The sequence below is a fragment of the Protomyctophum bolini genome, assembly GCF_963924005.1.
Source record: "Protomyctophum bolini genome assembly, chromosome: 22".
NCBI classification, from domain to species: Eukaryota; Metazoa; Chordata; class Actinopteri; order Myctophiformes; family Myctophidae; genus Protomyctophum; species Protomyctophum bolini.
In genome coordinates, this window is record NC_137883.1 from 32,664,451 (window position 1) to 32,676,590 (window position 12,140).

At 48.2% G+C, this 12,140-nt stretch overlaps 1 protein-coding gene across 1 annotated transcript in view; it reads left to right on the plus strand.

Moving 5' to 3' along the window:
• The window catches only part of setbp1 (SET binding protein 1), a 73,872-nt gene that overhangs the window by 55,480 nt on the left and 6,252 nt on the right, over positions 1–12,140 (plus strand). Inside the window, exons 12-15 of the mRNA XM_080755757.1 lie at positions 251–626; positions 2,904–3,184; positions 3,777–4,187; positions 4,557–4,860. Of these exons, the coding sequence (XP_080611883.1) occupies positions 251–626; positions 2,904–3,184; positions 3,777–4,187; positions 4,557–4,860 (1,372 nt within the window). The remainder of the gene's footprint in view (positions 1–250; positions 627–2,903; positions 3,185–3,776; positions 4,188–4,556; positions 4,861–12,140) is intronic.

Here is a 12,140-nt window from a genome sequence, read left to right on the forward strand (position 1 = left end):
ACGGCACTAGAGATATTTACGCATACGTGTCCTCGTGTGTGTGTGTGTGTGTGTGTGTGTGTGTTCTTGTGCAGGTGGTTAGTGGTCACACTCCTGATATTTACATGCACGTGTCCTCGTGTGCGTGTGTGTGTGCGTGTGTGTGTACGTGTGTGCGTGTGTGTGTGTGTGTGCGTGTGTGTGTGTGTGTGTATGTCTGTGTGTGTGTGTGTGTGCGTGTGTGCGTGTGTGCGTGCGTGTGCGTTCCCAGGTGGTGCTGAAGCTGCAGCAGCTGCGCGTGTCCCACCGGCGCTACGCCTGCTTCCCGACCCACCCCCCGTACCCGTCCATCTTCCGCCTCAACTTCCACCACTACTACCCCGTGACCTACGACCCCTCGTACCCGCCGCCGTGCGACCCGGCGTTCCTCCGCCGGAGCAGCGCCGAGCTGAAGGCGGCGGCCAAGCAGCAGCGGCGCCGGCCCGGCCGCCCCGCCAAGGTTACCGGCGGTATCGGCGAGCCGAACGCCGTCGGCGCGGCCTCCTCCTCCTCGTCCGCCTCCTCGTCGTCCAGCAAGCTGTCGCCCTTCGTCCAGGGCTACGGCGGAGGATACCACCACGCCCTGCCGGGGGGGAACTACTATGCAGGTAGAATACCACCTTAACCCATTCTGACCTGAGATCAGATTCATACGAGGTTTCCACTGGACACACACACTGGTCTGATTAACCCATTCTGACCTGAGATCAGATTCTAAAAAATGTCAGTCGTTCTTCGATTTTTCAAAAATAGCCAGACCTACAAGCTCGTAGCGCGCCACTCGGTGGCGCGCTATGAGCTTGTAGATCTGCTATTAGAATATAAACTTTATTACAGGCTCGTGGCCCACAAGGTAAGACAGTACATCACATATACGAGAATAAAAATAAATGAAGAACATAAAGAAATACAGTACATTTACCCTGCAGCCCCACAGGTTACAACTCTAGGCGAGGCACTGATGCCACCAGAACTACGGCCCGGGTCTGTCGTCTGTCCAATGAGTCCATTCAGTGTCCTCTGATGGTAGAAGTGTACCTTACAGAACTACGGCCCGGGTCTGTCGTCTGTCCAATGAGTCCATTCAGTGTCCTCTGATGGTAGAAGTGTACCTTACAGAACTACGGCCTCATGGGTCTGTCATCTGTCCAATGAGTCCATTCAGTGAGCGATGCAACCTGCTCATGAACTTGAATATCAGGTTCCTCAACAGAGCCATGAACGTAGTGAGACCCAATGAACAGAAAAGCCCACTGGCTCTAGTGCTCCTGGGGTTTTTTTAAACAGGATTCTAAGACAGTCATTATAGGCTATACTTGCAGTTTGCGTATAAGCTCTCCTTCTTGTACTTCACCCACAGCGGAGCTGTGTAGAGAGACGGGTGCAATCCGTAGTACAATGATGACATTTATGGACCAGCATGTTGGCTTGTACATAAAGCATTCTCCTCTGTCTTAATACGCCCACCACTTATATTAGGCACCTCAGATCTTAGAGTATATATGAATAGAGACGGCACCCCGAATTTGCAGCGCTGGCCCAAACACATGAACGCGCTGGTCCGTTGGCTGTCATTGGCTGTCACGTTCATGATGACACGTGAACGCTGTTGCATACGCGAACGCATGTGAGCACGTGCAATGATAGTCAACGGCGCCAGCGCGTTCATGTGTTTGGGCCCAATCTATCCCAGAATGCACTCTGTTCCTACCCAGAAGGAGGAGTGAAATCGCCTCATGCGCTTTTTAGAGCAACTTAATGCAAAGTGGATGGAAGGAGAAATCCGGTGCCGTCTCTGTTAATATTATGGCCTCAGATCCACAGACCTTGAGCTTCTAGATGTCCCGAGAACCAAGTTGAGGCTCAGAGGCGACCGTGCCTTCTGGGTCGCAGCCCCTAGGCTGTGGAACGCCATCCCCTACTCCATCAGAACCTCCCCCTCCATTAACGTTTTTTAAGTCCAGACTTAAAACCCTGTTTTACTCCCAAGCATTTGATTGCCCGGTGACCTTGTTCTTGTTTTTAACCCATTCTGACCTGAGATCAGATTCATACGAGGTTTCCACTGGGACACACACTGGTCTGATGAACCCATTCTGACCTGAGATCAGATTCATACGAGGTTTCCACTGGACACACACTGGTCTGATGAACCCATTCTGACCTGAGATCAGATTCTAAAAATGTCAGTCGTTCTTCGAATTTTTCAAAAATAGCAGACCTACAAGCTCGTATCGCGCCACTCGGTGGCGCGATATGAGCTTGTAGATCTGCTATTTTTCAATAGGTAAAGCATAACATGATGCTAACACCAAAATGGGTGCCCGGTCAGAATGGGTTAAACCAGTATATCGTTAGATTTTTTTTAATGCTAACCTTAGTTAGCAAGGTCTTCCACTGCTGGACTGCTCGCTTTGCCTAAACAAATGGCAACTAAAAAATACGGGGAAGCAGCTTTTTGCTTCTTTGGGGCGACGGCGTGGAACAAACTCCCACTGTACTTTCGACAGGCAGCCTCTGTAGACATTTTAAAAGCACAGCTCAAGACCCATACATTTTTTGTTATTCATGTCCTCACTGTATTGCATTACTGCTCTTGTTTTTTAATGTTTTATGCCTTGCTTTTCTTTTCTTTTTTTCTCCATTGCTCTGTAAAGCACTTTGAGCTGCATTTCATGTCATGAAAGGTGCTATACAAATAAAGTTTTATTATTATTATTATTATTATTAGTTTGCTCATAATTGTGCTTTTATTGTCTGTAGTGGTCTTTTTGCTGTGTTCTCTCTATATCTGTCATTCGTGTTGATGCACTTTTGATACAATGGAAATTGTGCGTTTATAAATAATCGGGTGATTTGATTTGATTTGATTTGATTTGCTGCAGCGCCTTACGCCATGCCTTACCCGGGCCCCCCTCCCCTGAGCCTGGGCTACTACCCCGCTGCCGGCCCCCCGGGGCCCCTCTACCTGTCCCACCACCACCACCACCACCCGGCGCTGGGACCCCCGTCGCCCTTCATGAGGCCCGCCGTACCGCCGCCCAAGGCCTTCCACGCCGCCGGGGGTCTGCAGGCCTCCAAGCTGCAGGCCTCCAAGCTGCAGGCCCGCTCCGCAGGGGGCCTGTCCGCCTCCAAGCTGCAGGCGCGCTCCGTCAGCCCCTTGCAGGTACAGGTTAGCACACCGGGCGTTAGCATTCCTATTTCGGGGTTCATGATCCAGTCGGGATGCGGATGATAATCATTTACGTCGTGTTGTAGTCATTGTTTTGTAGTCATCAGGATGATATCGTTTACGTCATGTTGTAGTCATTGTTTTGTAGTCATCAGGATGATATCGAGAGAGCGTCTGCTAAATGCTAAATAACCAGCTCAATCCGGCTCTTTCTGACTTGTTCCGCCCTGTTTATGTTGAATTCACTATAACATAATTTTTTGAAAAAACTAAAAACAAACAAGATGTGCCGAGTCACCGTGCTGCACCTGTGATGTTCCTTTTTACTGACACCTAGTTTAAAACAAGAATTTAATGCACAGAATATCAATACGAAGCAACTGAAAAACATGTTATTTCAATGGTAGTGTGGATGGAGAGAGAGAGGATTTTTGTCCAACCACTAAACAGCAACCAATGGGTGCCAGAAGAGAGGGGCACAACCAGGGGCGGGACTTGACAAAAGGGTGGATTGTAATTGATTTGAATAGATGTGTTCCATCATACATGCCTAACGATAACCTGCTCCACCTCCGCCTGCTTGCAGGGAGGCTCCTCGGTGCCGTCCTCGCTGGGTGGGCCCCCCGGCTCGGTGGGGGGCCTCGGGGGCCCCCGCCTTCACAAGAGGAAGCACAAGCACAAACACAAGCACAAGGACGAGGCCCTGCTGTTGTCGGCCCGGGACCGCCACGGGGAGGCCCCTCTGAGGGCCCGGGACCGCCAGGAGGCCCGGGACCGCCATGGGGAGGCCCCTCTGAGGGCCCGGGACCGCCAGGAGGCCCGAGACCGCCACGGGGAGGCCCCTCTGAGGGCCCGGGACCGCCAGGAGGCCCGGGACCGCCACGGGGAGGCCCTGCTGAGTGCCCGGGACCGCCAGGAGCTCGGCGGTCTGTTCAGCGGCGCCAAGACCAGCGCACGCCTCGCCATGCTCAGTGACCGCTCCCAGCTGGCCAATCAGGTAAAGAAAGGGTTACGGCCGCAAACCATCCATCCATCTGTCTTCAACCGCTTATCCGTAGTCGGGTCGCGGGGGCAACAGCTCCACCAGAGAGCTCCAGACTTCCCCTCTCCTCTCCAGAGCAACATTAGTGACTTCCTCCTGGGGCGGATCCCGAGAGGCATCCTAACCAGATGCATGAAACACCTAAGCTGGCAAACTAATCAAATGTTTTTACTTGCTTTTAAAAAAATGTTATTATTAATCGGATAATCTTCCACTCGACATCAGAATAAGCTAAGAAAATGGTTTATCCAGAATTCTCCTACCTACTACTTTTTATATATATTTTTTAATAATATATTAACTGTTGTCCTGTCAACCAATCAGGGCTCTTCCTCCAAGCGGCCGCTGGAGTCGTCCCACGGCCTGGCCCAGGCGCACTTCCACGCCCACCAGATGGGACAGCCAATCGGCAGCTTCGCGGGCGGCTACGGCGGCCAATCGCTGCGGAGCCCGGAGCTGGTCTCTGAGCTGTTCGCGGGGAGGGAGGAAGAGGAGGAGCGGAGCGGGCGGAGCCGGAAGAGAGGTGGGGCCGTGTTCGGAGAGCAAGGCGTGATGTCCTTCCAGAACAGCAGACTGGAGCCGGGACAGATCCAGATCCAGGGCCGCTGTTCCAGTCCGTGTCTTACTGGTAAGAACACACACACACACATGAACTAGCCTGGGTAGCATTCATGATCCGGTTCATGATCCGGTCGGGAGCGGATGGTAACTTATGTCATGTTGTAGTCACTGGTTTGTAGTCCTCAGGATGGTAACTTATGTCATGTTGTAGTGACTGGTTTGTAGTCCTCAGGATGGTAACTTATGTCATGTTGTAGTCACTGGTTTGTAGTCCTCAGGATGGTAACTTATGTCATGTTGTAGTCACTGGTTTGTAGTCCTCAGGATGGTAATTTACGTCATGTTGTAGTCACTGGTTTGTAGTCCTCAGGATGGTAACTTATGTCATGTTGTAGTCACTGGTTTGTAGTCCTCAGGATGGTAACTTATGTCATGTTGTAGTCACTGGTTTGTAGTCCTCAGGATGGTAACTTATGTCATGTTGTAGTCACTGGTTTGTAGTCCTCAGGATGGTAACTTACGTCATGTTGTAGTCACTGGTTTGTAGTCCTCAGGATGGTAACTTATGTCATGTTGTAGTCACTGGTTTGTAGTCCTCAGGATGGTAACTTATGTCATGTTGTAGTCACTGGTTTGTAGTTGCGAATGCAGTGAGCACTTACTATGAGACCTAGCAGATCATGTCTGTCTGTCTGTCTGTCTGTCTGTCTGTCTGTCTGTCTGTCTGTCTGTCTGTCTGTCTGTCTGTCTGTCTGTCTGTCTGTCTGTGTGTGTGTCTGTCCCGCTATCCAAATATGGAGTGTGTTGCATCAGCAATCACTCAGCTCCATATATGGGCACAAAAGGGGCACCATATAAGGAGTCCCCAAAGCAGCTATTCGTCCAAAACCCAAATATGTATGAGCTGCGTTCGCTTCCCGCGTTTGCGCGTCTTACTCGTCATCAGGAGGGTAACTTATGTCATGTTGTAGTCACTGGTTTGTAGTCCTCAGGATGGTAACTTATGTCATGTTGTAGTCACTGGTTTGTAGTCATCAGAATGGTAACTTATGTCATGTTGTAGTCACTGGTTTGGGCAAAATCCGTGAAAACGTGCATATTATATAAAGAAATATTCCTTTAAAAATGGAGCTGGGAACTTTACTAAACAACTGCCTGTAGAAAAAAAGCAGAGATGTGGGCGGGGAAACAAAGCTACCTTCTATGATGTCACTGAGCATCATGAAGGTACACAAATCGTAACATTATGAAAATTACAAAAAATTATAATTGTCCGACCTCGTCGACACAGATCCAGCCAGCCGTATAGAGAACCTGGTATACCTTCTGCCTCTCCCAGGTGGGGCCTCTCTCTCTGCAACACACACACGCACGCACACACACACGCACGCACACACACACACACACACACACACACACACACACACACACACACACGCACGCACACACACAAAAGGGGAGAAAAAAGGCTACCTACTACCTATAGCTAATGTTTTTTGGGGGTGTTTTTTCTACATTGTGTATTTCTGGCTTTTCTCTGAGCACATCTGGCGAGAGAGAGAGAGAGAGAGCGAGAGACAGAGAGAGAGAAAGAGAGAGAGAGAGAGCGTGCGCGTTCGGGGGAAGGGGAGGGGGGCGTAACGCATGGATGGAGACGGCTATAACTCACCCTCTCCCCCCCTCCACTATCCCCCCCCTCCCCCCCCTGCCAATCCCCTCAACCCACAGATATATTATTCACACAGCGTGATTTATTTTCTACAGACATGCAGTTAAAAAAGAGACTCTCTCTCTCTCTCTCTCTCTCTCTCTCTCTCTCTCTCTCTCTCTCTCTCTGTCTCTCTCTCTCCCTCTGTCTGTCTGTCTGTCTGTCTGTCTGTCTGTCTGTCTGTCTGTCTGTCTGTCTGTCTGTCCGTCTGTCTGTCTGTCTGTCTGTCTGTCTGTCTGTCTGTCTGTCTGTCTGTCTGTCTGTCTGTCTGTCTCTCTCTCTCTCTCTGTGTCTCTCTCTCTCTGTGTCTCTCTCCCTCTCCCTCTCCCTCTCCCTCTCTGTCTGTCTCTCTCTCTCTCTCTCTCTCTCTCTCTCTCCTTGTGTATAAAGTGCTTGGCCCGGAGCCAGCCGATTTAATGACTGGGGGGCCCGGCCCGGGGGGGGCGGGGGGGGAGTACACCCCACCCCCACCTCAGGGGGACGCGGGGCCTGGGATGACTCATACACGCACACGCACACACACACGCACACACACACACACACTGGCCTCTCTCTCTATACATATTCTCTCTCTCTCTGCCAGCTCTAATTCATTTCTCCTCCGTTCTTTCTGTCCTTTTTTTTCACAGAGGAAAATTACACAAAAAACGAAATAAAACCTATAGGCCACGAAGACTAAAACTATACCTATAACTATACATAAAACCTATAGGCCACGAAGACTAAAACTATACCTATAACTATACATAAAACCTATAGGCCACGAAGACTAAAACTATACCTATAACTATACATAAAACCTATAGGCCACGAAGACTAAAACTATACCTATAACTATACATAAAACCTATAGGCCACGAAGACTAAAACTATACCTATAACTATACATAAAACCTATAGGCCACGAAGACTAAAACTATACCTATAACTATACATAAAACCTATAGGCCACGAAGACTAAAACTATACCTATAACTATACATAAAACCTATAGGCCACGAAGACTAAAACTATACCTATAACTATACATAAAACCTATAGGCCACGAAGACTAAAACTATACCTATAACTATACATACAACCTATAGGCCACGAAGACTAAAACTATACCTATAACTATACATAAAACCTATAGGCCACGAAGACTAAAACTATACCTATAACTATACATAAAACCTATAGGCCACGAAGACTAAAACTATACCTATAACTATACATAAAACCTATAGGCCACGAAGACTAAAACTATACCTATAACTATACATAAAACCTATAGGCCACGAAGACTAAAACTATACCTATAACTATACATAAAACCTATAGGCCACGAAGACTAAAACTATACCTATAACTATACATAAAACCTATAGGCCACGAAGACTAAAACTATACCTATAACTATACATAAAACCTATAGGCCACGAAGACTAAAACTATACCTATAACTATACATAAAACCTATAGGCCACGAAGACTAAAACTATACCTATAACTATACATAAAACCTATAGGCCACTGTTACATTCCCCTTTTCAGGTCTAGGGGTATAAGGAGACGATGCAACACGGCTGGCGTGATAATTGTTATTTATTCACGTTATCAATATAAGGTATCATAATAATAACAAACAATAAAGATGGACAACTGGAAATACAAACGAAAAGACAGGCTATATGGGGCAACTCAAAGAAATCATCAAAACTATCTAGCCCTATTCTAAAGTATCGCACAACACTCTTACCTAACTCTAACCAATGAATGAAATGAAATATACACAAAGTCAATCTACCTAAACTGTCTACGCTAACTACTGCCTAACAAAGATTTACAAAAAGTACGCACCCATACGCCGTAAATATATATATTATATATTATATATCTCTATATATATATATAATTATAATCAGTTGTATCTTTTTAGCTCTGAACCACCAATTACTGAAATAAAGCTCAGGGGACCACACACAGGTTTAGCCCCTGGCCTATACTTATTAAACAGATTTTGAGCGTCTTAGTTAGCTCCTACACCATGGACAAAGTACTGCTCAGTATGAGGTGACTGAGAGACAATGCCAATGAGTGCATGACACAGGTGCAGCTAAGTAGTCTTCACAGTTAGTCCTCTGAGCGCGGATTGGCTCCTGGTGACTAGGAGGTGGGCAGACAGCAAGGAGGTTGATGGTTCGTCTCCGCCTCCACGCCCCACAGCAGACCAGACCTGTGACTGAAAGTGTTGATCAGCACTCTGTACAATGCAACCCATTCATGATATATTATATATACATATATATACACATAAATATAAACCGTTATCATATGATATATATATATATACATAAATATAATCATTACTTTATCATCTCATAACTATAAACATACTCCCCGAGTATGTAACACCCCCACCCCCAAATCAAACACAGTTTGACCCTATTTCTACCAGACTCTAGACAGGGCATCTGCCATTACATTATCTGACCCCTTTTTGTGTCGAATCTCCAAATTATAGTCCTGAATGAGAATTGCCCATCTCATGAGACGCTGGTTGTGATTGCGCATGCGCTGCAGGAATACCAAGGGGTTGTGGTCGGTGTAACAGACCACCGGTAACGGACTCGACCCCACGTACACTTCAAAGAACTGCAGCGCAAACAACACAGCCAAGGCCTCTTTCTCCACAGTTGCATACTTCACCTGGTACTTATTGAATTTCCGGGAGAAGTAGCAAACGGGATGGACAAGTCCACTCGCATCCTCCTGTTGTAGGACAGCCCCAGCCCCCACAGCACTCGCGTCCACCTCCAGGGAGAACGGGCGACTGAATTCGGGAGCAGCTAGGACCGGCGCGCTACACAGGAGAGATTTGACAGTTTCAAATGCATATCGACATTCAAGAGACCATATAAAGGGGTTCGAAGGGCTCAACAACCTGGTGAGGGGATAGGCAACCGTAGAGAAGTTTTTGCAAAACCCTCTGTAGTATCCAGCCATACCAAGAAACCGGCGCAACTCTCGCACCGTAGTAGGAGCGGGGTAGGCAGTGATGGCAGCGACTTTAGCCTCAATAGGCCGCACCTGTCCCTGACCTACTTGCCGTCCCAAGTACGTTACGGTAGCTTTGCCGAACTCGCACTTGGCCAGGTTCAATGTCAGCGCAGCCTTAGCTAACCGGGTGAACACTGTATGTAGGCGTTCAATATGATCGTGCCAATTCCCAGAATAAACGATTAAATCGTCCAAGTATGCATTACAATTTGGCACCCCCTCCAACACAATATTAACCATTCGCTGAAAGGTAGCGGGTGCATTACACATGCCGAATGCCATCACATTATACTGGAGAAAATGATCCGGTGTGACAAACGCAGAAATCTGAGAGGCACGGCGCGTTAAGGGAACCTGCCAGTACCCTTTTAACAAATCCAACTTAGTGACAAAAGCAGCAGACCCTATATTATCCACACAGTCTTCCATCCTCGGCAAAGGGAACGCGTCTTGGACCGTTACCGCATTTACCCTCCTATAATCCGTACAGAATCTAGGACTGCCATCGCTCTTAAGCTGCAATAAACAAGGACTACTCCATGGACTTGAACTTGTCCGTGCCAGGTTATTCGCAAGGAGATATTCTGCCTCCTTTCTCAACAATGCACGCTTAGTTGGGTTTACGCGATAAGCGTGCTGTTTAATAGGCCGTGCATCCTGCACATCAATATCATGCTCACACACGGTGGTGCGAGTGGGGACATCCCCGAATAACATAGGGAATTCCCTCACTAACCTCATGACGTCACGTTGGTGCTCACTGCGTAGGTGAGCGAGAGTGTCAGGCAACTTGATCAGCATGTCCGAGTTCCAGAGGCGACCCTCGGGTGCAGGTGATGCTCGCAACACCAACCCATCGTCCTCTGCAGCCTGCAAATCCACAGAATTAACCTGGCCATCCTCACTCTCTGCAGGGGGAAAACGTGGCGCTACCACCGTTAACCCTACTCCCCTCACATGGAATTCCTTCAACATGTTGACGTGACAGACCCGGCTCTTACGCCTCCTGTCGGGAGTTCCAATCACATAGTTAGTGTCGCTGATTTTCTCCAGAATCACGAAAGGACCTGAAAACCGGGCTGATAGAGCAGAGCCCTGAACAGGCAATAAGGCTAGTACTTGATCGCCTGCCTTAAAGATGCGCTTAACCGCAACTTTGTCATGACGCCTCTTCATCTCTGTCTGAGAAGCCCTCAGCCACTCTTTAGCCAGAGAACACGCTTTCTCGAGCCGACTTCTAAGTTTTGTAACAAAATCTAACACATTGGTATCGGGACTCACGTCAGCGGCCATCAGCTTGTCCTTCAGGACCTTAAGGGGGCCGCGGACCGTATGTCCGAACACCAATTCATTAGGCGCAAACCCTAGGGATTCCTGCACTGCATCACGAGCAGCAAACAACACGAATGGAATCCCGTCATCCCAACTCCGTTTAGCCTCAAAGCAGTATTTACGCAACATGGATTTCAGTGTCTGATGCCACCGTTCGAGCGCCCCCTGAGACTCCGGGTGATATGCGCTCGAGATGACGTGGTGTACAGACAGAGTTTCCATTACTTGCTTAAATACTTTCGATAGGAAATTAGTACCCTGATCCGTTTGGATCACTTTACAAAATCCCCATGTAGTAAAGAACCTAGTCAAAGCTTTCAACACTGAGGTGGCAGTTATGTTGCGCAGAGGAATAGCCTCTGGAAATCTAGTCGCAGCACACATGATGGTCAACAGGTACTGATTTCCAGCCTTGGTACGAGGCAAAGGCCCTACACAATCCACAATAACTCTCTCAAATGGTTCCCCAACAGCAGGAATTGGGCAGAGCGGCGCAGCAGGAATAGTTTGATTAGGTTTTCCCGTTAGCTGACAAATAGCACAAGTACGACAATATTGGGACACAGCTTGTTTCAGCCCCGGCCAAAAGAAGTGTTTTAGGATTCGTTTTTGTAATACCCAAATGCCCCGCCCAATCATGATCGTGTGCTAACGAGAGGACCTGCTGCCTATAGACAGATGGAACCACAATCTGGACCACTGCGCTCCATTCCGATTCCTGTGCTCCGTTTGGACACCACTTGCGCATTAACAACCCTTGGTCGCTAAAGTAGCCCATGCACTTTGTTTTGATTTCCTCTTGGCTCACCACAGCAGCTAGACATTTCTTTAGTGTGGGATCCTCACCCTGTGCTTGGATAAGGCTTTCCCTGGTTACAGGCAGAATCAAGTTATTTTTCCCACCCCCAGTTACCTCCCCCCCCCTGGCATTAACACTCTGCAGTTGTGTCAACACTTTAGGAGCGGCAGACAACGTTTTGTCACTCGCGAGAGCGCGCATGACAATGGAGTCGGACAAATCAGAATCATCCCCTGTTTTGCATGACTGTGCACGGGTGATCACACAGGCTGGAAAAGCCTCAGGGTATTTCATAGCCAGGGTGTCGTTTTCAACAGCACATTCCACCACAGGACGTTCTACCACTTCCAACACAGGATACACTTTCCCACCTGCGATGTCATTCCCCATGACAAATGAAATCCCCTCAATGGGTAATTCATCACGCACCGCTACATTAAAGTAAAGAAGACTAAAACTATACCTA